General features: G+C 37.3%; 1 protein-coding gene and 1 pseudogene across 8 annotated transcripts in view; one reads left to right on the top strand and one right to left on the bottom strand.

The window, feature by feature from the left end:
• Positions 1–25,164, bottom strand: part of SPAG16 (sperm associated antigen 16) — a 1,128,509-nt gene that overhangs the window by 1,063,311 nt on the left and 40,034 nt on the right. For 7 of the 8 annotated variants that reach the window (XM_037849695.1, XM_037849693.1, XM_037849694.1 and 4 more), the window contains exon 6: positions 6,330–6,437. In XM_037849695.1, coding sequence (XP_037705623.1) covers positions 6,330–6,437 — 108 coding nt within the window. Of the gene's footprint in view, positions 1–6,329; positions 6,438–20,873; positions 21,414–25,164 lie in introns of those variants that run through there. The other variant, XM_037849701.1, reaches the window with a different exon arrangement.
• On the top strand, positions 13,040–13,926 carry LOC119544316 (annotated as a pseudogene).

The raw sequence follows: 25,164 nt of genomic DNA, 5'->3' as shown, positions 1-25,164 counted from the left end.
CTGCTTCGGCTGCATCCCACAACTTTTTTTTTTTTTTTTTTTTTTTTTTTTTAATTTATTGAGGCTTGTTTTATGTCCCAGCTTACAGTCCCTTCTGGAGAAAGATAAGTGATCACTAGAGAAAAATGAGTGTCCTGGTGATTTGGGATGTAAGGTTCTATATATGTCTGTTAAAATTCTCTATGTCTCTTTCTCCTTTCTTTGTGTCTCTGTTGGTAGGGCTTCCTTTAGTATCTGAAGTAGGGCAGGTCTTTTATTGGCAAAATCTCTCAGCATTTGTTTGTCTGTGAAAAATTTAAGCTCTCCCTCAAATTTGAAGGAGAGTTTTGCTGGATAAAGTATTCTTGGTTGAAAATTTTTCTCTCTCAGAATTTTAAATATGTCATGCCACTGCCTTCTCACCTTTATGGTGGCCGCTGAGTAGTCACAACTTAGTCTTATGTTGTTTCCTTTGTATGTGGTGAATTGCTTTTCTCATGCTGCTTTCAGAACTTGCTCTTTCTCTTCAGTATTTGAGCGTCTGATCAGAATATGTCTCGGAGTGGGTTTATTTGGATTTATTCTATTTGGAGTTCGCTGGGCATTTATGCTGTGTATTTATATTGTGTAGAAGGTTGGGGAAGTTTTCCCCAACAATTTCTTTGAATACTCTTTCTAGACCTTTACCCTTCTCTTCCCCTTCTGGGACACCAATGAGTTCTAGGTTTGGACGTTTTATTTTATCTACCATATCCCTGAGATTCATTTAGATTTTTTTTGATTTTTTTCTCCATTCTTTCTTTTGTCCTTTCATTTTCTGTTCTGTGGACTTCTAGGACACTGAGAGGTTGTTCAACTTCCTCTAATCTTGTATTGTGAATATCCAGAGTCTTTTTAATTTGGCCAACAGTTTCTTTTATTTCCATAAGATCATCTATTTTTTTATTTACTCTTGCAATGTCTTCTTTATGCTCTTCTAGGGTCTTCTTTATGTAGCTTATATCCTGGGCTATGGTCTTCTTTATGTCCTTTAAATCTTTTGCCATGTTTTCATTCCTCGATTGTAATTCTTTGATTAATTGTGCCAAGTACTGTGTCTCTTCTGATATTTTGATTTGGGAGTTTGGAATTGGGTTCTCCTTATAGTCTGGTTTTATTATAAGCATTAAAATTTTGTTGTTTTTGGCCTCTTGGCATTTGCTTTGCTTGATAAGGGTTCTTTCAAGTTGTAAAAAAAGATACCAACCTAATTTTTCTGAACTACAAGTTGGTGGCGTACACTTTCTCTAACTGACCAGCAGATGGCGTCCACGAGTCACCTATACCCCCCAAGTCAGTTCTCCTCCACCTTGTCCCCGCGGTGTGTGGGGAAATGATTCTGGTGGGGTTCAGATGGTGATCTCAGTTTGGGTGTGTTGCTGGAGCTGTCCGCCCTGAATGTAGGCTGTGTGTCCGGGTGGCCAGGGAGGAAGGGCAGCTTTAATATTCAAACTCCGCAGGTTCTCGGAGATTCAAGGCTGCCTCAAGAGTCTAAGCCTTTATTTCATTTCAGCCCCAGACCCTCTCTCTCGCTGACCCACAAACCATCGGACTTGGCGTAGCATCCCTGGGTTTTCTGAGCAGGCCTCCTTTCTCAGCTGTGATCTTCCAGGGCCTCTGCTGAGGTAATGCTGTGCTACATCACCAGTGCATGCAGTCCCTCAAGGGAAGCCCCAGGCCACCGGGCCGTGCAGGGGCGCTCCCAGCCTGATGCAAAGATGGCCAAACAGGGGATCTCAACCCTCCCCTTCTCGCACAGTTCCTCCTTCCCAGCTCCGGGACAATTGGCGGGGCTCTGGGCTGTGGGCACAGCCCCAGGCAGGAGTTTATCCAGCCCTCTGGGGAGCCAGCTGCAAGCTGTGGGGTTTCTTTCTGCTTCCAGCTCTCCCCTCCACTCCCCTGTCCTTAAGGGTATCTGCAGCGGGCTATCCTCCAGGCCAGACACCGAGAGGCCAGCTCAGCCCTCTCATGCTGTGTTTTACTGTGTGGTTCCCACTGCCACAACTGCAGCCGCTCCTGAGTTTTTCCCTTTTTTTTTTTCTTTAAAGAATCAGTCGGTCTCCAAACGCCAACCCCTGGCTTCCCCACACCGCAGCACGGCTGCGGGTCTTCGAGCCAGCTTACTCACTCGTTTCAGAATGCAGACTCCCGGTTTCACCAAGTAGATGGCCCCTGTGGTACTAGCAGACCTCGTCCAGCTGGCGCATCGCTGTAACCGGCATTCTGGGTCACTTTCTGGTTTTCATCTAGTATTTTTCACGGAGGTGTTTTTTTGCCCTGTCTCACCTAGCCACCATCTTAGGTTTTCCCCACAACTTTTGATGCACTGCATTTTCTATCATTTAGGTATAAATATTTTTTAATTTCCTTCTTTGACCAATGAATTATTTAGAAGTATGTTATTCAATTACCAAATATTTGGGAATTGTCCAGATATCTTCTTACTGATTTCTAATTCAGTTTGATCTTGGTGAGAGAACATACTCATAAGATCTCAGTTTTCTGAAATTTATAGGGAATCGTTTTATAACCCATCATATAGTCTATTTTGGTGAAGGTTCCATGTGCATTTGAAAGTCCAAAATAGAATTCATGAAATGTCAATTAGCTTAATAATTGTTAATGCTGTTGAAGTCTTCTATTGACTTAGAGAATTTTTGCCTACTTTCTCTAACAATTACTAAGAATGAAGTCTTAAAATTCTCCAATTATAACTGTTGAAATACTTATTTTCCTTTCAGTTTTATCAGGTTTTACTTTATTTATTTTTAAGCTTTTTCTATTAGGGTCATGCATATTTAAGATTATGTCTTCCTAATGAATTGACCATTTTATCAACATGAATTGCCCCTTCATTTCTCTGGTAATGCTTTTAATCCTGAAGTCTAATTTGTCAGATATTAAGATGAATACCCCAATTTTCTTACACTTAAGATTTGCATATGTCATATGCCACTTGTTTTAGTTTCCTAGTCTGCTGAAGCAAATATCATGAAATGGATCAGGCCTCACAGTGGGAATTTACTTGCTCATGGTTTTGGGGGTTAAAACAAAGCCAAAATCAGAGTCATCAAAGCAATGCTTTCTTTCCAAGACAAGCATTTTGGGGCTGGCTGCTGGAGATCCCTGGATCTTCTGTCACATGGGAAGGCACACAGCAGCATCTCCTGGTCGCTCCCTTCTCATCCGGGTTCTGTCAATGTTCAACCTCTTGTTTCCTGTGGCTTTTTTTTTTACTGAGTTTCATTATGCTTATAAAGGACTCCAAAAATAGGATTAAGAGGCATCCTGATTTGGTGGGCCACACCTTAACTGAAGTAACCTCATCAAAAGGTCCTACTTAAAATGGGTTCACACCCAGAGGAATGGATTAGATTTAAGATTATCTGGGGTACATACAGCTTCAAACCTCAACCATCTTTTTACTTTCAAACTATCTGTGATCTTACATTTTATTTTTAAAATATATCTTTGTAAATAGCATATATGTGGTTCTTGCTTTTTAAATCCAGTCTGACAATATTAAGTTTTTCAACTGAAGTGTTTTAGCCTGTCTACATTTACTATAATTTTTTTATTTGGTTGTTATGCAAACTGAGAATGCACCTCTCAAATCTCTGACTACAGGACACAGAATTGACTGATGGGTCTAGCTATTATGTATTGAATTTGGGCCAAGGCCACGCTTTCCATGGCTGTTCCCAACCAATGACTGAGCATGGCAGAGATACTAAAATAGGCCTGTTCATAGGAGACACAGGCCTCCTCTGATGGACAACTTTAGCTTGAGGACTCCCCAATGGCCTTGTCAAATTTTCCTTAAAACTGCACTGCATTTTATAAAGGGCAACCAAAACTTCCTTCCTTCCCTTTATCTTTCGCTCAAGGAAAAACCCCCATCATGGTCTGAAAGCTTTTCTACCTCTCCTGGCTCTTTTTCCATTTTCTCCCAAAGACATTTCCCTTAACTTCCTGCACTTTATATCCTATCCTGCTGTCTGCTGCTTGGAGGACTTGGAATAACACAAGTGGTACAGGAGCTGCCCACAAAAATAGCCATAAAGATAAGGATTTAGTACTGTCTCAATTACTGCCTACTGGGCAAAGAAAACACCATCCTGATTAGTTGGATAGAATAAAAATAAGTCTCTGGCAAAAAGTTCTGTTACCAAATATGTCATCAGTTGTGACCTGGGAAAATGTCCTGGTGAAGGGGAGCACTATGGCAAATGCAATGATAAAGGCTTTTGAGAAATATGGGGAGAACAATACCTACAAAGAGTGGAGTTAACTGGTTATTGCTAACTTATTTTTATGCCTACATAAAAAGACAAAAGAGAAATCTAGATGAAATAGAATATATTTAACACATACTTTCAGTGCCAGGGTATGTCCAAAGTATTTACCATCTATTTATGTTCTAAGAATTGCATCAGACACTCTATATACATCAATCTAAAATGTATTATCACCATTTTTACATATGAGAAACACAAAACTACAATGGGTACCAAACGGTTAGTGGTGGAACCAGGTTTCCAACCAATGTTTAAGCATCTCCAAATTTCAAGTTCTATTATATTGCACTGCTTCCTAGTTAAAGTTATATTAAAAGGAAAAAAAGAATTCAGACCATTTTTCCTGAATTCCTCTGAACATAGAAAAATTTCCTGAACAAACAATTGAGAACAAAGAAAATGACTGAAGTCAAGATTGAACAGTATATCCTCTAAGAACTTTTTCTGTAAGTTAATGTAAACTCTCTTTTAAAGTGACTCATTCCTATGGGGGTTTAATTTAAGAAAAATCAAAAAACTTTAGTTTCTAATAGATTGCTAAATTTGAGATTTATACTTATCCTGAAACTCCATGAGTCAGCTTACAGGTGACTACAAAATCCTAATAGCCAGGTGGTTACACCTACAAAAGACAGTAATTTTCATTTCTACTCCTAAGTTTCACTGCCCAATATGGTAGCCACTAGTCAAATGCGGCTATTTAAATGAATTAAAATGAAATAAAATTGGAAATGTGTTCCTCAGTTGCACTAGCCATACTGCAAGTGCTCAATAGCATATGCAGTTAGTGGCTATTGTATTTGACAGTGCAGCTATTGAACATTTCTAACATCACAGAAAGTTCTATTGGACAGCACTTACCTAGATCAAGCAAGAGAATATTTTAGTTAAGAGCTGCAAATTTTTCTTGTTTTTGTTTTCATTTTGGGTGTTTTGTTATGGGATGGAAGGAGGAAGTAAATGTGAGAAAAGTCCTCATAAAAATTTCTAACAGCCTTAGCATAAATTCAAGGCCATTCATGACATATCCCACTTGTCAAACCTCATAATATTTGGTCTCTATTCTTGTAATTTAGTGAACATACCATGCTCCTTCATGATTTGGTGCCTTTGTACAGAATATATCATCTACTTAGGGCACTGTGCAGACCCCACTCCCTCATTCTCCTAACTCTTACTTATATTTTAGAAATCAATTCCTCTGAAAATATGTCCATGAATTCTCTCCCACCCCAGGTTGGATGGGATGGCTGCTCTCTCTTGGATGGCATAGCAACAATGCAGTATATTTCTGTTTAATTCCCTCTTTCATCAAACACCCAATAGTCTCTGAGTCCCTTGATAAAAAAAAAAAAAGGCATAGACTTACTCATCTTTGTATTTTAAACACATATTATAGTATCAGACACTCAGTAGATTCTCAATGAATGTTGAATGAATAATTTTGTCTTAGACCTTTTAACGTACTATGATGGTCTAGAGGCTTTCTGGACTCGAGAAAATTATGTTCTTAAAGTTCATCCATCCCTGTGGATGTGGGTGTGAACCTATTATAGGTGGGACTTTTTGACTAGGTTACTCCAGCTGGGGCATGGCCCAGGGTGGGTCCTCCAGAGTAAATCTTCTTACTGGAGTCCTTCATAAATGGGATGAATACAGAGAGAAAGACACAGAAACAGAGAGGAAGTCACTGAAGCCAGAAGCTGGAAGCAATGAAACATGGAAACGGCAGAGACCAGCAGATACTGCCCATGTGCCTTGCCATGAGACAGGGGAGTCCAGGATCACCAGCAGCTGATCTTTGGGGAGAAAGCATTGCCTGATCATGCCTTGATTTCGACATTTTCATGACCTCAGAACTGTAAGCTTGTAAGCTAATAAATCCCCATTGTTAAAATCCAGCCCATTTCTGGTATATTGCATTTTGGCAGCCTAGCAGACTAAAACACAAGGCCAACTTAACTTAGTAACTAAACAATACTTTAATATTACAACAAAACATTATTAGCTTACCCTTTGAGGTCATTAATTAATTTATTCCTTTCCTGGACTATTCGTTTGTGGTGCATTCGATGAAAATCACGTTCTTTCTGAGTCTTTAGTAGATCTTCTCTAGCCTTGCTGAAAATAATAATAATAAATTTAAAAACCACTAATGCCTCTCTGAAAAAGTATTTAGTCATCAGTTTAAATCCAGTATTGGATTTAAAAAAAAGATTCCACTATAATTCTCATTAAATACATGTGTGCATGGCGAGAAGGGTATGAAAAGGCCAAAACCTGTAGTTTCAAAAATAATATCCATCCACATCTCATTTAAGTAAATGAAAATTAAAGGTATGCTGTGAGAATAATTTATAATCCATCTACTTCCAAAAAGGATTTGTTTGGTTTCCAAACTGAAATTCATATAAAATAGCATAATTCAAGGAAAAGACTACAAATTTCACTCTGAGCTTCCTAGAAGGCTAAAAGGGACTACAGTTCTGATAATTGGGGGGTGGGGAGTGGGGGGTGGGGGGTGGGGGAGTGGGAGGAAGCACATAAATTTTGAATAACCAAGATTTTATTTTGGCAATGCATATTTTAAATATATGCCATCTGCAGATCATCTTACTAGAAATAAATGGTAAGCTGATGAGAAAGATGTTCAATATCAATGTTGTAACACAAAAACATTCTTCAACTGGATATACCTTCTGCAAACCCTAGGCTTGAGCAAGCAAGAGAATTCTTTTCTAAACCCAGGCTGTACATGAAAAATTAATGTGAATTTTCCATTTACCCCCGTAATATATTAGTTTCAATTTAATAATGCACAATACAACTTACAAAGAAAAAATAGTTCTCTGACAGTCTTGGTTAACTGACAATGTGCTAGTGCAAGAGACTCTCACACTGAAAATTAGACTGAATCAGAGCACCAACTTCTCACATTATAATCAGAATGGAAGAAATCACTTATCTGTGTCACAATATTTCAAAATTCAGATTCATATAAAATAAATGCATTCAAAAAGACTTCTGCTTTAGAAGTTATGTCAGAGCAATCACTGAGGAGTGGTGACTGGGATGCTGCCAAAAAAGTGAGACGAGGCTACAGCATATGTTGTTTAGTGAGACTTCTTGCTGCAAGATCAAGTCATATACAGCAAATGGTGAATTAAAATTGGCTCTGAGACATTATTCCAAGTTTCTTTCTTTATTTCCTTACTTCTTTCCTCCTTCCCTCACTCCCTCTTTTTTCTCCCCCTCCATGTTTTTGATGACCTCTTTAGTGCTAATTTGTAGTTTTCATCACATGTAAACAGACCATATGTCAAACAGACCATGTGTCAAATCCACAGTACTAGTAGTTAAGTCCTTCCATCCAACCATCAACTTCATTTTCATCAACAATCTTGTGGTGCAAGAAAGAGTTTATTAAAATACTCAGAATGGAAAAGCACCTAGTGTAAATACCAACGATTAGATGAACCATTAGTTATATTCTTTCCAGGTTTTTAACCCTTTTTGTGGCTTTTATTGTACCCCATGAAGGAAAAGTAAAACTTAAATATTAACCAAAGTTTGAACAGTGACCAACTACTTTCCCAAGTAAATTAGAATATACTAAGATTTTAGTATTACTTCCCAGTTTCTCTTGCGTTTCAAAAACCTTAATTATTAACACCATATTTAAAATTGCCATTTACTATACAGAAAATCAAAATGCCAACTCTTGAAGGCAAATTTTTCTTAGTGACTGTTGCAATTGCTGCCTCATATTCATGGTATGGAAGGGCATTGACATGAAGGAACAGTTTCTAAGCTTTCCCTGTCATAAATTTGGCCTTATCTATACACAAAATTACATATTTTATATACTTGCTAAGAAAAACTCAGAAAACTTCTTTAAAAGCCTTCCTTTGTTATTTTACTATCAGGCTGTTTGCAAATTAACATATGTTTACAGGTGTTTCTGGCAAAAAATAACCAGTGAAATGAAAAGCCATTAATGCCTATGCTTTCACTGACTACATAGTTACAAAACAATTAAATGGCAGTATTTCAACTACTGGTTCCAGAATGCCTTTGGAGTATAATAAAATGCATTGTTTAATGCTGTTGTTTGATATTGACACTTTTTCCCATTTATATACATTTTAAACCCCAAATTATAGCCCCAATTACAAAAAAGTGGGTAACCCTTTTTTTCCCCTATTATGAGAGACTTATTTTCAAAAATGTAGACAATGACACTGAATGAAGATTCAAGAGTTCCTTTTTTCTTAATTTGTTTGTTATTGTATCACTCGTGGCCAAGGTGTCTCTCTCTTAGAAACAAAAACGAATGAAAATTTTCCTTCATGCATACATACTTTATTTTTTCAATGTTAGAGCAAGAGTTTTATGTACTTACCATTAACATGAAAGATACCATGGTAGGATGGTTTGCATCTCAACAACAATGTTGGGAACTAAATCATGCCCCCCACAAAAGGCACATTCAGGGCCATTCCCTGGTCCTGTGGGTATGGACCCATTTATAAACAGGGCCTTTGAATATGTTATTAGTTTAGCTGTTCCCAAACTGAATGAGAGTGGGCCTTAATACAATATGGCTGAAGTCCTAACAAGCAAAGGAAATTAGACAGGGACAGAGAAGCCATGGTAGAAGCAAGAAGCCAAAAGATAATGGAACCCAGAAGAGAGTGGACAAGATATTGCCATGTGACATAACAGCCAAAGATCCTCAGGGATCTCTGGCAGCCAGCCACAGAATGCCATAATCTTTGGAAAAAGCATCACCTTAGAGACACCTCAATTGCAGACTTGTCCTAACCTCAAAACTGTAAGCCAATAAATTCCCATTGTTTTAAGCCAACCCATTCTATGGTATTTATTTTAACAGAGAGTAAACTAAAACAAATAATGAAGCTTATATTCAAAATAAGAATGCAATCCTCCAAATTTTAGATTGTGGCTAGACTACTGATATAATCTTTGTGGTCAAGTTCATTATGAGACTTTTCAGGGACAACTCTTATGTCTATGACAACTCTTTTTAACATCAAATGATTACAAACCCCCCATGTTATTGTGCATAATTTCTTTTATTCCAAAATACTTCAAATTTCTAGTTTTAACCATACATCTATATTTCTAATTGAAAATAAAATTTGTGCATATTATTAGGTTTAAAAGTTAAATAAGAATTTATGCTAATTAGGATGTAGAAACTTGCAAAAAAAAAACACTGTCCCATCCCTAACAAAAACAAAGAGCCAGATAAACTACAAAATCACAACTTTTTTTTAATCCATCAGAGAGCTGAGATGGCAAGGCAACCAAATAAACTGAAATTAAAATATTGGATAAGCCACTCCAAGTAATACAGGAATATAAACTATATCCCCTGTGACCAGACAGAGGAGAAAGAATACCAGAAATCAGTTAAAATTTTAAAGGTCCAGTATGAAGTAGCATATCAGTCTGAAATAGCTGGGGTTCCTGACAAAATGAGAGTTCAAACTCATCCACTAGCTCCTTCCCACAGGCTTCCAGAAATTTGAAGGGTGGGGCAGGAAATCAGACAGCTCCCGGATGGAGCAGGCAATAGAAGAGGCATCTGGTGGCTGCTGTAGAGAAAAGCACAAAGCCCCATCCACTTCCAAGGGCCCTGGGGAAACGGCAGCATCAAGGGCCCATGCAAAGAAACTCTGCTGGTAGATGTGTAAAAGAAAAACTCCCTACCCCTGATGAATCAGCAGGTAATCATTGTGGGCCTAATATTCTATCCTAATACCAAGTATGGTCACCTACTGCTGGGGTAAGGACATGAAATTCCCACCAAGAAAACTGCAGATATATGGCAGAGTTTGCCTACAATATTGAGGGGTGAGAAGGGACTAAAAAAGCACTACCTCCCAAGGCTCAAGTATATATGGCCTCCCTCAGGCTGAAGATGGACCAAAACAAGACAGAACCCCCTGACATTGGGGAAAGGGGCAAGGAGTTTAAGTAGTGTGGTCAGGAAAGATAAACGGCTAAGTTGACATTTTGTTGTGAAAATATAAGACCACACCTGAATTCTCATTTATTTAGAAAACGATCCTTATTTCATTTAGATGTGTGAGGCAAGGCTGTCTAGAGAAGAGATACATTGTTCTCTAGAAGGAAAAATGGATTTGTGGAAATACTTTGGAAAAGGAATAATGAATGAGATGGCTTAGAAAGTTCATTTTAAGCCCATTTCTTAAAGGAGTTCTACCGAATGATCTGATAGGCCTATCAAAACTATTTAGTTCTAAATGTGCCAAGTTGAATGAGATGTTATCTCAAACATGTATAATATTAGTTGTAGAGGAATAGATAAAAATCCAATATTAGGTCTATATCAAAAACCAGCTAGCAGAGAGGAATTTCTGGAGAAGATGATGGAATGGGGAGCTCCAGGACTCACTCGTTCTCCAGAAACAGCAAGTGGACAGGCAGAAACTGTCTTAACAACTGTTCTAGGGTTCCAGAGACTAGGGGAGCACTGTGCAGCATCCAGGGAAGAGTGGAACAAAGAAACTGAGAAACTGGTAAAAAATTGTGAGTGACTCACTCTATGGCAGCTGCCCACACCTATCCTCCACTCTCAAGGTGAGCCACCTTAGGTAGAGCCCTGGCTGGCTGCTGTGCACAAAGAGAGTTGTGGAAGCCCCCCTCCCCAAAAACAGGGTAGGGCAGGGGGCACGTCTGAGTACTAATCATGGTTTTTGATTGGCAAATTTAGAAAGCTGGGTCCCAGCTCCGAACCGCTGTTTTAGCCCACCCAGAAAGGGACCATTGTAGCCACTGTTTCAACCCCACCCCTGAAAGAAGTGAAGGTGGTGGAGGCTTAAAGACACAGGGCCTCCTTAGGGCTGCAGGGAAAAGTCTGATGAAGAGCATGATCTGCTGGGCAGGCCAGGAAACTGCAGCTTTGGGGACCCGCCAAAATGGCTTTTGGGCTTTGTTCCTGACCAGGGCTCTATGGAATTGGTACGCACTCCCTTCATCAGTGCCTGGATCTGTTTTGGCTGGGTAATACTGACTTGGAAAAGTCTTCTCTGGGGTGACCATCTTCCCAGAAATTTTCTCACAGGCAAAAGCAGTTTGAAGCAATGAAATGAGAGTAAAAAACAAAAACAACAACAAAAACAAAAACAAAACTATAGATGCAAAACTAAAACAAACAGGACAGATCAAGATTCCTGGAGAAAGAAGAGAGGAAAGAAATCTTTCTCCTGGGGAATGGAACAATTGCACAAATAGTACGGTTTTAAAAACTGTACCACATACTCAAGGCAAGAATCAGATGAAGAAGAGCTGAAAAATCTGATCAAACAGGAGCAATTCTAAAGGTCTAGAATAAGTTGAACCAAGTATCAAAGAAGAGCCTAACACAAAGCCAATCAACAACCCTAAGCAAGAGAGATAAATTAACTTTCAGAGTAAACTCATCAAGATGATCACATGACTGGATGTCAGCAAAAAACTACAAGCCATACTAAGAAACAGGAAGATATGGCCCAGTCAAAGGGAAAAATTAAAACTTAGGAGGATGCACAGAATTTGGAACAACTAATCAAAGATGTTCAAACAAATCTCCTAAATCAATTCAAAGAAATGAAGGAAAATATGGCTAAACAGATGAACGCTATCGTTCCAGTATGCTAATGCTGCCTTTTCACAAAACACCAGAAATGGATTGGCTTTTATAAAGAGGGTTTATTTGGTTACAAAGTTACAGTCTGAAGGCCATAAAGTGTCCAAGGTAAGTCATCAACAATAGGGTACCTTCACCGGAGGATGGCCAACGGTGTCTGGGAAACCTTTGTTAGCTGGGAAGGCACATGGCTGGCATCTGCTCCAGTGTTCTGGTTTCAAAATGGCTTTCTCTCAGGAAGTTCCTCTCTAGGCTGCAGTTCCTCAAAAATGTCACTCTTAGTTGCTCTTGGGGTGTTTTTCCTCTCTTAGCTTCTCCAGAGCAAAAGTCTGCTTTCAATGGCCATCTTCAAACTGTCTCTCATCTGCAGCTCCTCTCTCAGCTCCTGTGTGTTCTTCAAAGTGTCTCTTTTGGCTGTAGCAAGCTCACTCCTTCTGTCTGAGCTATATAGTGCTCCAGTAAACTAATCAAGGTTCACGCTGAATGGGAAAGGCCACACCTCCATGGAAATTATCCAATCAGAGTTACCACCTACAGTTGGTGAGTCACATCTCCATGGAAACACTCAACCAAAGAATTACAATCTAATCAACATTAATACACCTGCCCACACAAGACTGCATCAAAGATAATGGCGTTCTGGGGGACAACACATCCAAACTGGCACAGATATTAAAACACTGGATGAACAGAAAGAATTTGTAAGTATGAAAAGAAACAAAACAGAACTTACGGGAATGAAGGACAAAATGGAAGAGATTAAAAATACACTAGAGGGAGGAGGGGCAAGATGGTGGCATAGAGAGGAGTGGAATTTAGTTAGCCCCCTGGAGCAACTAACAAACAACCATGAACTACTAGTAAATAATCTGGACTAACTGCTGGGGCACAACCATGACTGTCCACATATCATACGCCAACCTGGATTTGGTGGAATGGCTGAGATCACAGCATAAAATCTGTAAGTAAAAACTGTGGACTTGTGCCCTTTCTGCCTAGTTCACTCGTCCTGGGAGGGCCCTGGTTCCTTCCTCCCACTGCAACCATGTTCGTCCCCTGCAGGGAGTCAGTCCCCAACCTCTCACTTCACCCTCTTGATGCCAGCAGTATCTGCTGGAAATGTTGGCCAGCTTGCAATAGATCTGATTATTTCCACACTGAATATATGTCTAAGATTGGTTACTTCTATACCGATTGTCTTGTGCCAATGGTTGGGAATAATCCATATGCAACTGCCGAAGAAAATTCAACTGAACTCAGTACAAATGCTGAAGTTTATTCATTGCTTTCACAGAAGCTAGTGGCTCTTCAGTTAAGATCCATTTTTATTAAGTATAAAACCAAGCCATTCTGTGAAAAACTGCTTTCCTGGGTAAGAAGTGCTTACTGTGCCAGAGTTGTTGTTCTCTCGAGCAGTCATTCATATCACCACAATGATCTCCAGCTCCGAAGTACTCCCTTTCGATACCTACTTACCCCTTCCATGCATCAAAGTGATCAAGATAAAATAAAGAGCCTTAACTGGGAAGAAATGGAAAAAAGCCAATGCATTCCTCAAATAAGGTATTCTGAGTTTTGTATCCGTATTCCTGGACGAGGTATCACAAAATTACTCTATGATGAAAGCTGCTCTAAAGAAATCCAAATGGTAGTTCTGCTGAAATTTGTTTCAGGAGGAGACAATATCCCAGATGCATTAGAGCTTGTCAAGTATCTTAATCAGTGGTTTCAGATCATCAAACCACATAGTGATGACCCCATAGCATCTGCCTTGGCACGGAAAATACTCAGTTCCTGGAGATTCCTCTTTGGCAGTGGTCTTCCCCCTGCACTTTTTTGATCAGTTTTCAGTTTTACACCTTATGTTCCAAGCTACTATTACCAGTACAACTGTTAAACAGTCTCTATAAAACTTTGTATTACCTGGGATTGTGTTAGGAAATAAGTATTTACTTTTCACAGAAAAAGGGGTTACCAAAAGGGGGGGGTTGCTATACTTTTCATCATAGACAACAAACGTAAATTTTGTACAATAAAATATTTCTTAATTTAAAGAAAACAAAAACAACAACAAAAAAAACTGCGGACTTGTGCTGGGAGCCCCCTCCCCCATGGCAGGCTGAGCTGCAAAACCTTGCTGTGGGAGAAACCAGCAGTTCCTGTCAGGAGCAAGGGAATACAGCTCAGCTCAGCCCCAACTGGGGTTTTAACTAACAAATTTGTACCATTGAATACAAGGCACAAACATAGAAAAACCCCCAACAAGCAGACAGAGGCTTTTAGTGATGACTAACCATAAAGAGCCAGAAAATTCGGAAGCACTGAAGACCAGGTGTTCTCTCTGACCGACGGGAAAACTGGGGGCCATGGACTGGATCTGAAAGGGGTCTTTCATTCCCTTTTTCTCTCTCTCAACCTGAGTGGCCCAGTGGAGAGAGCCTCAGCCATTTTCAGTTCCCAGCACTCTGACCCAGACAGGGGTGAAGATAACAGAGTCAGAGAGACAAAGAAGCTATTCAAATGCAGAAGGTAACTCCCTAAGGGGTGTATCTTCCCTAAGAGGAAGGAATTGTGGCCTACCTCTACTCCTGCCTTCCCTTCAGAATGCAGACCACAGAGCCAGGGGGAAAACAGCGAAAATAGAAACTGAAGAGGACCCACCTCTTTACACCAGTCAGGAGCGACAGGCTGACAGGCACCACCCGCTGGGCAGGTTAGGAAAAGCACAGCAGCAAGAGACCTCACAGGAAAATCTGCCAATCTCTAAGACACACCCTCAAGGAGACTTGAAATGGAATATAATCCCATTCTGAGATCTAAACCCGTTCTGGTTTGGGAAAATCTGATTGGGGTAACCAAGGAAACCAGATGACTAGACAACAGAAAACTACAACCTACACTAAGAAAAATGAAGTTATGGCCCAGTCAAAGGAAAAGCTCAATTAAGATACAGTTGAGATATTGTTTCACTTTAATGAGATAATCAATTAAAGATTTTCAAAGAAATATGCTAAATCAAATCAAAAACCAAATCAACAAGTTCAGGGAAGTTATGGCAAAGAGATGAAGGATATAAAGAAAACACTGGGTGAACTTAAGGTAGAAATCAAAAGTTTTTTAAAAACAACTGGCAGAATCTATGGAAACGAAAGGCACAACACAGAGATGAAAAACACAATGGAGACATACAACAGCAGATCTTAAGAGGCAGAAGAAAAATTCAGGAACTGGAGAACAAGACACCTGAAATCCTACACACAAAAGAACAGAAAGAAAAAAGATGGAAAAACATGAGCAACATCTCAGGGAATTGAATGATAATATAAGCATATGAATGTATGTATCATGGGTGTCCCAGAAGGAGAAGAGAAGGAAAAGGAACAGAAGCAATAACAGAGGAAATAATCACTGAAAATTTCCCATCTCTTATGAAAGACATAAAATTACAGATCCCAGAAGTGCAGCATACCCCAAACAGAATAGATATGAATAGGCCTACACCAAGACACTTAATAATCAGATTATCAAACGTCAAAGACAAAGAGAATCCTGAAAGCAGCAAGAGAAAAGTGATCCATTAAATACAAAGGAAGCTTTATAAGACTATGTGTGGATTTCTCAGTAGAAACCATGGAGGCAAGAAGGAAGTGGTGTGATATATTTAAGATACTGAAAGAGAAAAACTGCCAACTAAGAAGCCTATATCAAGTAAAACTGTCCTTCAAATATGAGAGAGAGTTTAAAATATTCTCTGATAAACAGACAATGAGGGAGTTTGTGAACAAGATACCTGTGCTACCTGAAATACTAAAGAGAGCACTACAGACAAATAGGAAAAGTGAGGAGTGAGAGGTTTGGAACACAATTTTGGGTGATGGTAGCACAGCAACGTAAGTACCCTGAACAAAGATGACTGTGAGTATGGTTGAAAGAGGAAGGTTAGGAGCATGTGGAACACCAGAATGAAAGACGAAAGATAAAGACTGGGACTGTATAACTCAGTGAAACCTAGAGTGCTCAACAATTGTGATAAAATGTAAAAATATATATATATATATACTTTAAATATGTGTAACAGCTTTATTGAGTTGTAATTCACATTCTAGACAATTAAAAGCATACAATTCAATGGTTTTTAGTATATTCACAGTTAGAACATTTCATCACCTCAAATAGAAAACCCTGTACCCAGTGGCAGTCACCCTCTCCTACCCCCCACCAAATCTCCCATCTTCCCCTGTCCTAGGTATTCACTAATCTACTTTCTGTCTCTATGAATTTGCCTATTCTGGACATTTCATGTCAATGAATCTTAAAATATGTGGCCTTCTGTGTCTGGCTTCTTTTTTTTTTTTTTTTTAATTTTTATTGGGATTGTTCAGATACCATACAATTATCCAAAGATCCAAAGACAAATATATTTTTACATGAGGGAGAACAAATGAACGTCAACCTTACAAGGTGCTAAAAATGGAGTGGTATTGGGGAAAAAATACAATCAATGCAAACTAGAGACTATAGTTAATAGAAACATTGTATTATGCTTGTATTATAAACATTGTATTATTGCCTTTAATGTAACAAAGGCAATATACCAAAGCTGAGTGCCTTGAAGAGGGGAACATAAGGGAGGGGTATGGGACTCCTGGCATTGGTGATATTGTTTGACTCTTTTATTCTACTTTAGTTTAATTCTATCTTTCCTTTTGTTGCTTTTTAGCTGTCATTTTTTTCTTTCTTTTTCTTTTTCTTTTGTCTCTCTACCTTCTTTGATTCTTTCTCCTCCTTTTGTGGAGATGTCCTTATATAGATAGTGGTGATGGTGGTGAATGCATAAATATGTGATTATACCTTGAGGGCACTATATTGAGTGAAATAAGTCAGACATATAAGGACAAATATTGTATGGTCTCTCTGATATGAACTAATTATAATATGTAAACTTACAGACATGAAATATAAGTCACTAGGATATAGGAGGAGGCTAAAGAATGGGAAGCAGTTGCTTACTAAGAGCTGAATATTTAACACTGCTGAATGGCATGTGAATGTGGTGGAAACAGGAAGTTTAGAACCACAAGTCACCAGAAAGAAAGTTGGAGGTTAAAAGATGGGAATGTATAAGACAGTGAATCTTGTGGTGGACAATGTCTGTGATTAACTGTACAAACATTAGAAATCTCTTTCATGAACTAGAACAAATGTATGACACTATAACTAGAAGTTAATAATAGAGGGGTGTAAAGGGAAAAAAATATATACCTATTGCAAACTATATACTACAATTACTAGTATTTTAACATTCTTTCACCAACAGTAACAAATGTACTATACCAATACTATGAGTCAATAATGGAGAGGGGATGGTTAGGGGTATGGGAGGATTTGAGGTTTTTTTTGTCTTTATTTCTTTTCTGGAGTAATGAAAATGTCCTAAAAATTGAAAAAAAAAAAATTAACTGTGGTGATGATGCACAGTTCTATGATGGTACCATGGGCAATTGATTGTGCACTTTGGATCTTTGGATAATTGTATGGCAGGTGAACACTCTCAATAAAATTAAATTAAAAAAATAAATAAAGTGAGCCTGTCACTTCAAGGAAAAAAATTTACTAGAGGCATACAACAGCAGATTTAGACAAGCAGAAGAAAGAATCAGTGAACTAGAAGATAGGACAATCAAAATCTTACACAGACAGAACAGATAGAGAAAAAAATTGAAGGGTATCAGGGAATTGAATGACAACACAAAGGGTACAAACATACAGAACATGGGTGTCCCAGGGAGAGAAGAAAAGGGAAAGGGGTTGAAAGAATATTTGAGGAAATAATAGCCAAAAATTTCCCAACTTTTATGGAAAACATAAATATACATGTCCAAGAAGCATAAAGTACTCTGAACAGAATGAATCCTAACAGACTAACCCCGAGACACTTACTAATCAGAATGTCAAATGCCAGAGATGAAGGAGAATCCTGAAATCAGCAAAAGTGATTCATCACATACAAGGGAACTGAAATAAGATTAAGCACCAATTTCTCATCATAAATCATGGAGGCAAGAAGGCAATGGTGTAATATATTTAAGGTACCAAACAGATAAACACTCAGCCAAGCAAAACTGCCCTTCAAAAATAAGGAGAACTTAAAATATCCACAGATAAACAGAAACTGAGAGAGTTCATCAACAAGAGACCTACCCTACAAGAAATACTAAAGGGAGGTCTGCAGGCTGAAAGGAAAAGACAGGAGAGAGGATTGGAGGACAGTGTAGAAATGAAGATTTAGTAAGGGTAACTAAAAGGGTAAAAAAGGAAGACAACAGTAAGATATGACATATGAAAGCCAAAGGATAAAATGGTTGAAGTAAGTACTGCCATTACAGTAATAACACTGATATTAATGGTTTAAACTCCCCAATCAAAAGACCCAGATTGACAGAATGGATAAAAAAGTATGACTCATCTACATGCTGTCTACAAGAGATTCACCTTAGACCAAAGGACACAAATCGGTTGAAAGTGAAAGGCTGGAAAAAGATATTCCATGAAAACAGTACCAAAAAAGGAGCTGGGGTTGCTATACTAATACCAGATAAAACAGCCTTTAAATGCAAAACTTTTATAAGAGATAAAGGACACTATATATTAATAAAAGGAGCAATCCACCAAGAAGAAATAACAATCATAAATACTTATGCACCTAACCACATCACTAGCTATTAGGGAAATGCAAATTAAAACCACAAGGAGATATCATTTCACAGCTACAAGAATGGCCACCATCAAAAAAAAACAGAAAACTGCAAGAGTTGAAGAGGATGAGGAGAAATAGGAACATTCATTCACTGCTGGTGGGAATGTAAAATGGTGCAGCTGCTGTGGAAGACAGCCTGGCAGTTTCCCAGAAAGCTAGGTATAGAAGTACCAATGACCCAGCAATACCCAAAAGAACTGAAAGCAGGGATGATTTGCACACTGAAGTTCATAGCAGCATTATTCACAACTGCCAAAATTGGAAGCAACCCAAGTGTCCATCAACTGATAAATGGATAAACAATGGATAAACAAATTGTGGTATCTACATCTGACAAAATATTATTCAGCTATAAGAAAGAATGAAGTCCACATGCATGAAACAACACGGATGAACCTTGAGGACATTATATTGAATGAAATAAGCCAGACACAAAAGGACAAATATTGTATGATCTCACTAAAATGAATTATAATAAGAAAACTCATACAGCTAGAACCTAGAATATAGGTTACCAGGAGATAGAACGGGGTAGAGAATGGGAAGTTGATGCTTAATTGGTACAGAATTTCTAATTAGGTTGATTGTAGATGTTTGGAAATGGATAGTCATGATGGTAGCACATTATTGTGAGTGCAATTAATAGCACTGAATAATGTGTGTGAATGTAGTTGAAAGGGACACTTTGGGTTATATATGTTACTAGAAGGAAAGTTAGAACATAAAACATGGGACTTTATAAAACAGTGAATCCTATTGTGGATGATGACTGTGGTTAATGGTACAAAAATAAGAATTTTCTTTTGTGAATTATAACAAATGTATGTCACTATTACAAGGTGCTAATAATAGGATGGTATATGGGGAAAATATACCCAATGCAAACTATGGACTATAGTTAACAGTAATATTTTAATATTCTTTCATCAACTGTAAAAAAGATAACATACCAGTGCAAAGTGTCAACAATAGAGGGGCATATGGGAAAGTTGTATTTTTTACACGACTTTTACGTAAACCTACAACTTCTCCAATTAAAAAAAAAAAAATTATGCTAAGTGAAAGAAACCAGACACAAATAACTACATATGGTATGATTCCATTTGTAAAAAATGTAAATATAATTAAAACCTATAGAGACACAATTAGATTAGTAGTTATGTAGGGATGGAGATGGATACAGGGATTGAGAGGTGACTGCCAAGGGGTATGAAAATGTTCTAAAATAGATTGTGATAATAAATGCACAACTCTGTGATTATACTAAAATCCACTGACTGTGCACTTTGGATGGATTATATGATGTGTGAATATATCTCAACTAAAGTGCTTTTAAAGAAAAACAGCTACCAGGTCTAGTTGTTTCATTAGAGTAATTCTAGTATGATAAGATCATGTTCAATATAGAAGATAACTCTTCTTAGCAATGTGACCTTGGGAAAGCTATGTAATCTCTGCACACATCATATTTAGCACTTGTAAAATGTGCATATAATGGGCCTCAAACAGTATTCAACTAAATATTACAATAAAGTGGCTTACATACTATCTGGCACACAGAAAATAATCAACGTTACTGCTAATATCAGCAACAGCAACAGCATCATTACATTACTATTACTGTTTAATACAGTACAACAGATATACTCAATTCCTCTCTCAGTTATATTTATCTAATTAAAAAAGAAAAAAGCATACCAATAAGCAGTTTAGTCTCCTCTATTAGACCCAAAATATCACAATACATGATTATTAGTAACACTATACATCTTTTACAAGAGGGATTTAAACTTCTATGGAAATCTATCTTAACTCAACTATAACCATCTTACTTTCAATAAACTGATGAATTATATGACTGATCTTATGTTACATTTACCTTATATTAAATATGAAAACAATAGGTTAACAAAACACTTTGAAAAATAATGCTTCAGGCAAAATGGTGGAATAGGAAGTTATACAGATTACTCTCTCCACCAGAAAAATGAATGAACTAAAAAAGGGGATTGGAATTGAATAGGTAGTAACTCTGTCTAATCCCAGATTAGATAACAGGAGTGCCCAACAAAGGGAGAGGCTACCAAGGGTTCAGCTTTCGTAAATGAAAGTGAAAACCGTGACCAACTCCATTCCTTCACCTGTGGCAGCAGTTGTGAAAATGGAAGCAGCTGTGGCAGCACAGACCAGCAGTTTCTGGGAGTAGCTGGTTGGGGCCAAGGTGGACAGAGGAAACTTGCCCTCCAAACTTGGGGTTGAAGGTAAAGGACAGTCTGAGAGATTCTCGAAGGACCAGTGCAAAGGCTAGCTCTGATTTCGGCTCTCTGGGCAGCAGGAGCTTCTGGCATCCCACTAGCATCCACAAGAACAGAAATAGTGCACCTGTTTGGCTGATTTGTTTTCCTTTGTGTGGGTGTTCTTGGTCTGGCGACCCCTGAGGTCCAAATGCAAATGCTAGCCTCAGTATTCACTTCTGTTTCAGCCTTCTCACCAATTGCAGCTTCCAGCTCCCATCAGCATCCACCAAGACATAAAAAGCCAGTTCACCACTTTTTTGTTGTTGGCTTTCTTTCTTTTGTATTATGGGTGATCCCTGAGGGCCCAGTGTGAAGAAGCAGGAACACTCATTCATTGCTGGTGAGAATGTAAAATGATGCAGCCTCTGCAGAAGACAGTTTGGCAGTTCCTCAGAAAACTTAATATAGAATTACCTTATAACCTAGAAATCCCACATCTAGGTATATAGGTATATATACAAAAGAACTGAAGGCAGAGACTTGAATAGATATTTTCAATCCAACTTCATAGTGGTATTATTCACAATTGCTAAAATATGGAAGTCTAAGTGTCCATCAACTGACGAACGGATAAACAAAATAAACAAAATGTGTTATATACACACATGGAATATTATTCAGCTGTAAAAAGAAATGAAGTACTGATATATGCAACAACATGGATAAACCTTGTAGACATCATGTTGAGTGAAATAAGCCAGACACAAAAGGACAAACATTGAATGAGCTCCCTAATATGAAATAATTAGAATAAGCAAACTCAGAGTCAAAATCTAGAGTATAGTTTACCAGGGGATGGGGGGATGGAGTGAGGACAGGGAATGGGAAGTTAAGATGTTAAATGTACAGGGTTCCTATTTGAAATGATGGAACTATTTTGGTAATGGAATGTGGTGATGGTAGCCCAACATTGTGAACACAACAGCACTTAAATACATAACTGACTGTGATTAAAAGGGGAAATGTTAGACTGTATATATGGTAATAGAATAATTTTTTTTTTAAAATCCATGGAACTACACTACACAGTGAACTAAGTTAAACCATGGAATTAACAATATGATTATAAAAATGTGCTATCATCAATTATAACAAATATTCCACATCAATTCAATATGTTGGTGGTACAGTGATATATGGGATTCCTGTATTTTATGCATGATTGTTCTTTAAACCCACAGCTTCTCTAATAAAGAAAAAAAAATAAAACAAAACAAAACAAAAAAAACCTGTTAAAGATACAGAAAAGGACATTATATATCAATTAAAGGGTCAATTCAACAAGATTTGACAATTATAAATATATTTGCACTTATAAATAATAAGGTCTTAAACAAATGAAGCAAATATTGATAGAACTAAAGGACAAATACAGAGTTCTGCAATAAAAGTTGGGTATTTCAGTACTGGATAGACCTCTAGACAGAAGATCAAGAAGGAAATAGAGAACCTGAAAAACACTATAAACCAATAGATCAAACAGACAAATAAAGAACACTAACACAACAACAGCAGAATACACATTATTTTCAAGTGCATATAGAACATTTTTCAGGATAGTCAATAATTATTGCACAAAAGAAGTCTCAACAAACTTAAAAATAATGAAATCATACAAAGTAACTTCAACCATAATGGAGTGAAGTTAAAAATTAGTAACAATAGAAAAACTGGAAATTGTACAAATATGTGGACATTAAACAGCACACTGTTAAACAACCAATAGATTAAAGAAGAAATTAAAGGAAAATTAGAAAATATTTAGACAGGAATGTAAATGAAGATACAATATATCATAATTTATGGGATACAGCAAAGGCAGTGTTCAGTGGGAAATTTAAAGCTAAGAACACCTATATTTTAAAAAGGAAATACCTGAATTAATAACTTAACTTCACATCTTGAGCAAAGAAGTGCAAAATAAACCCAAAGAAGAGCAAAATAAAAAGGAACAAAATAAACCCAAAGTTAAGAGAGAAAAGGAAATAAGAGCAGAGACAAAAGAAATAGAAAATTGAAAAACAATTGAGAGAATCAACAAAACAAATGGTTCTTCCAAAAAAATCAATAAAATTGACAAACCTTTAGCTGGATTGCCAAAGAAAAAAGAGAAAAGATGCAAAAAACTAAAATTAGAAATGAAAATGGTGACATTACTACTCTCCTTACAGAAATTAAAAAAAAAGAAAAACTATAAGAGAATACTAGGAACAACCATATATCAACAAATCAGATAATCTAGACAAAATGGAAAAATTCCTAGAAATACAAAAGTGACCTAAATTGGCCCATGAAGAAATAAAAAACCTGAGCAAACCTATAATAAGTACAAAGATTGAATTAGTAATAAAAAACCTCCACCAAAAAAAAAGTCCACAACCAGGTAGCTTTACTGGTGAATTCTGCCAAACATTCAATGAATTCTGCCAAATATGCAAAGAAGAATTAACACGAATCCTTCTCAATATGTTCCATAGAATCCAAAAGGAGGAAACACTTCCCAATTCATTCTATGAGGCCAGAATTACCCTGATACCAAAGTGTAATACAGACATCACAAGAAAAGAAAAGATCAAGAACAAGAAAAAGAAGCCTGCTTGCGCCACTGCTATTCAATATTGTACAAGAACTTCTGGCCAGAGCAATTAGGCAAGAAAAAGAAATAAAACATATTGAAATTGGAAAGGAAAATATAAAATATCTCTATTTGCAGATGACACAGTCTTATATATAGAAAATCTAAAAGAATCCACAAGAAAACTTTTAGAGCTAATAAACAAAAATAAACAAAATCAGCAAAGTGGCAGAGTACAAGATCAACACGCAAAAATTAACTGATATTCTAGAAACTAGAAATGAACAATCCAAAGAGGAAATTAAGAAAACAATTCCACTTTAATAGCATATAAAATAATAAAATATCTAAGAATGAATTTAACCAAGAATATAAAAGACCTGTATACTGAAAAGTACAAAACACTGCTGAAAGAAAGTAAAAGAAAACCTAAACAAATGGTATGATATCCCACATTAATGGACTGAAAAATTTAATGTTAAGATGTCAACATTATCCAAAGTGATCGACCAAATCAATGCAATTCTTATCAGAATTCCAGAAGCACTTTTTGCAGAAATGGAAAAGTCAATCCTCGAATTCCTATGGAACTGTGATAGGCCCTGAAGAGCCAAAATAATTGTGATAAGGCAGAACAAAACTGAAGGACTCACACTTCCTGATTTCAAATAGTACTACAAAGCTATAGTAATCAAAACAGTGTAGTGCAGGCACATAGATAGACACATAGACCAATGGAACAGAATTGAAAATCTAAAAAAAGACCCCCACATACATCTATGGCCAACTGATTTTCAAAAAGGGTGCTGGGTTCCTGCAATTTGGGATTAAAAAAAAAATGGTCTCTAACAAATGGATATTCTTATGCAAAAGAATGAAGTTAGACCCTTACCTCACACCACACACTAAAAGTAACTTAAAATGGTTCAAGGACCTAAATATAAGCCCTAAAATGATAAAATTCTTAAGACAATAGCATAGGGACAAGCCTTCATGACCAGGGATTTGATAATGGATTCTCAGATATGACACCAAAAGCACGAGCAATAAAATTTTAAAAATAGATAAACCTGACTTTATCAAATTAAGAATTTTGTGCATCAAAGGACTTTATCAGTAAATTAAAAAGATAACCTATGCAATGGGAGAAAACTATTGCAAAACATGTAGCAGAAAAGGGCTTAATATCTAGACTACATTAAGAACTTTTTCAACGAAACAACAACAAAAAAAGACAAATAACCCAATTAAAAAACAGGCCAAGAACTTGAATAGACATTTTTCCAAAGAAGATATAAAAATGGCCAATAAGCACATATAAGGATGCTGAACATCATTAGCCATTAGGGAAATGCAAATCAAAACCACAATGAGATAATACTTCATCCTCTTAAGATGGCTATTCTTGAAAAAAAAAAATAAAAATAAAAATAACAAGTGTTGCAAAAGATGTGGAGAAATTGGAGCACTAGTGCATTGTTGGTGGGAATGTGATACGCTATAGCCACTGTGGAAAGCAATATGGCAGTTCCTCAAAAAGT

Source organism: Choloepus didactylus, chromosome 9 (genome assembly GCF_015220235.1).
Source record: "Choloepus didactylus isolate mChoDid1 chromosome 9, mChoDid1.pri, whole genome shotgun sequence".
NCBI lineage: Eukaryota > Metazoa > Chordata > Mammalia > Pilosa > Megalonychidae > Choloepus > Choloepus didactylus.
This window is presented reverse-complemented; position numbering and strand designations above follow the sequence as displayed.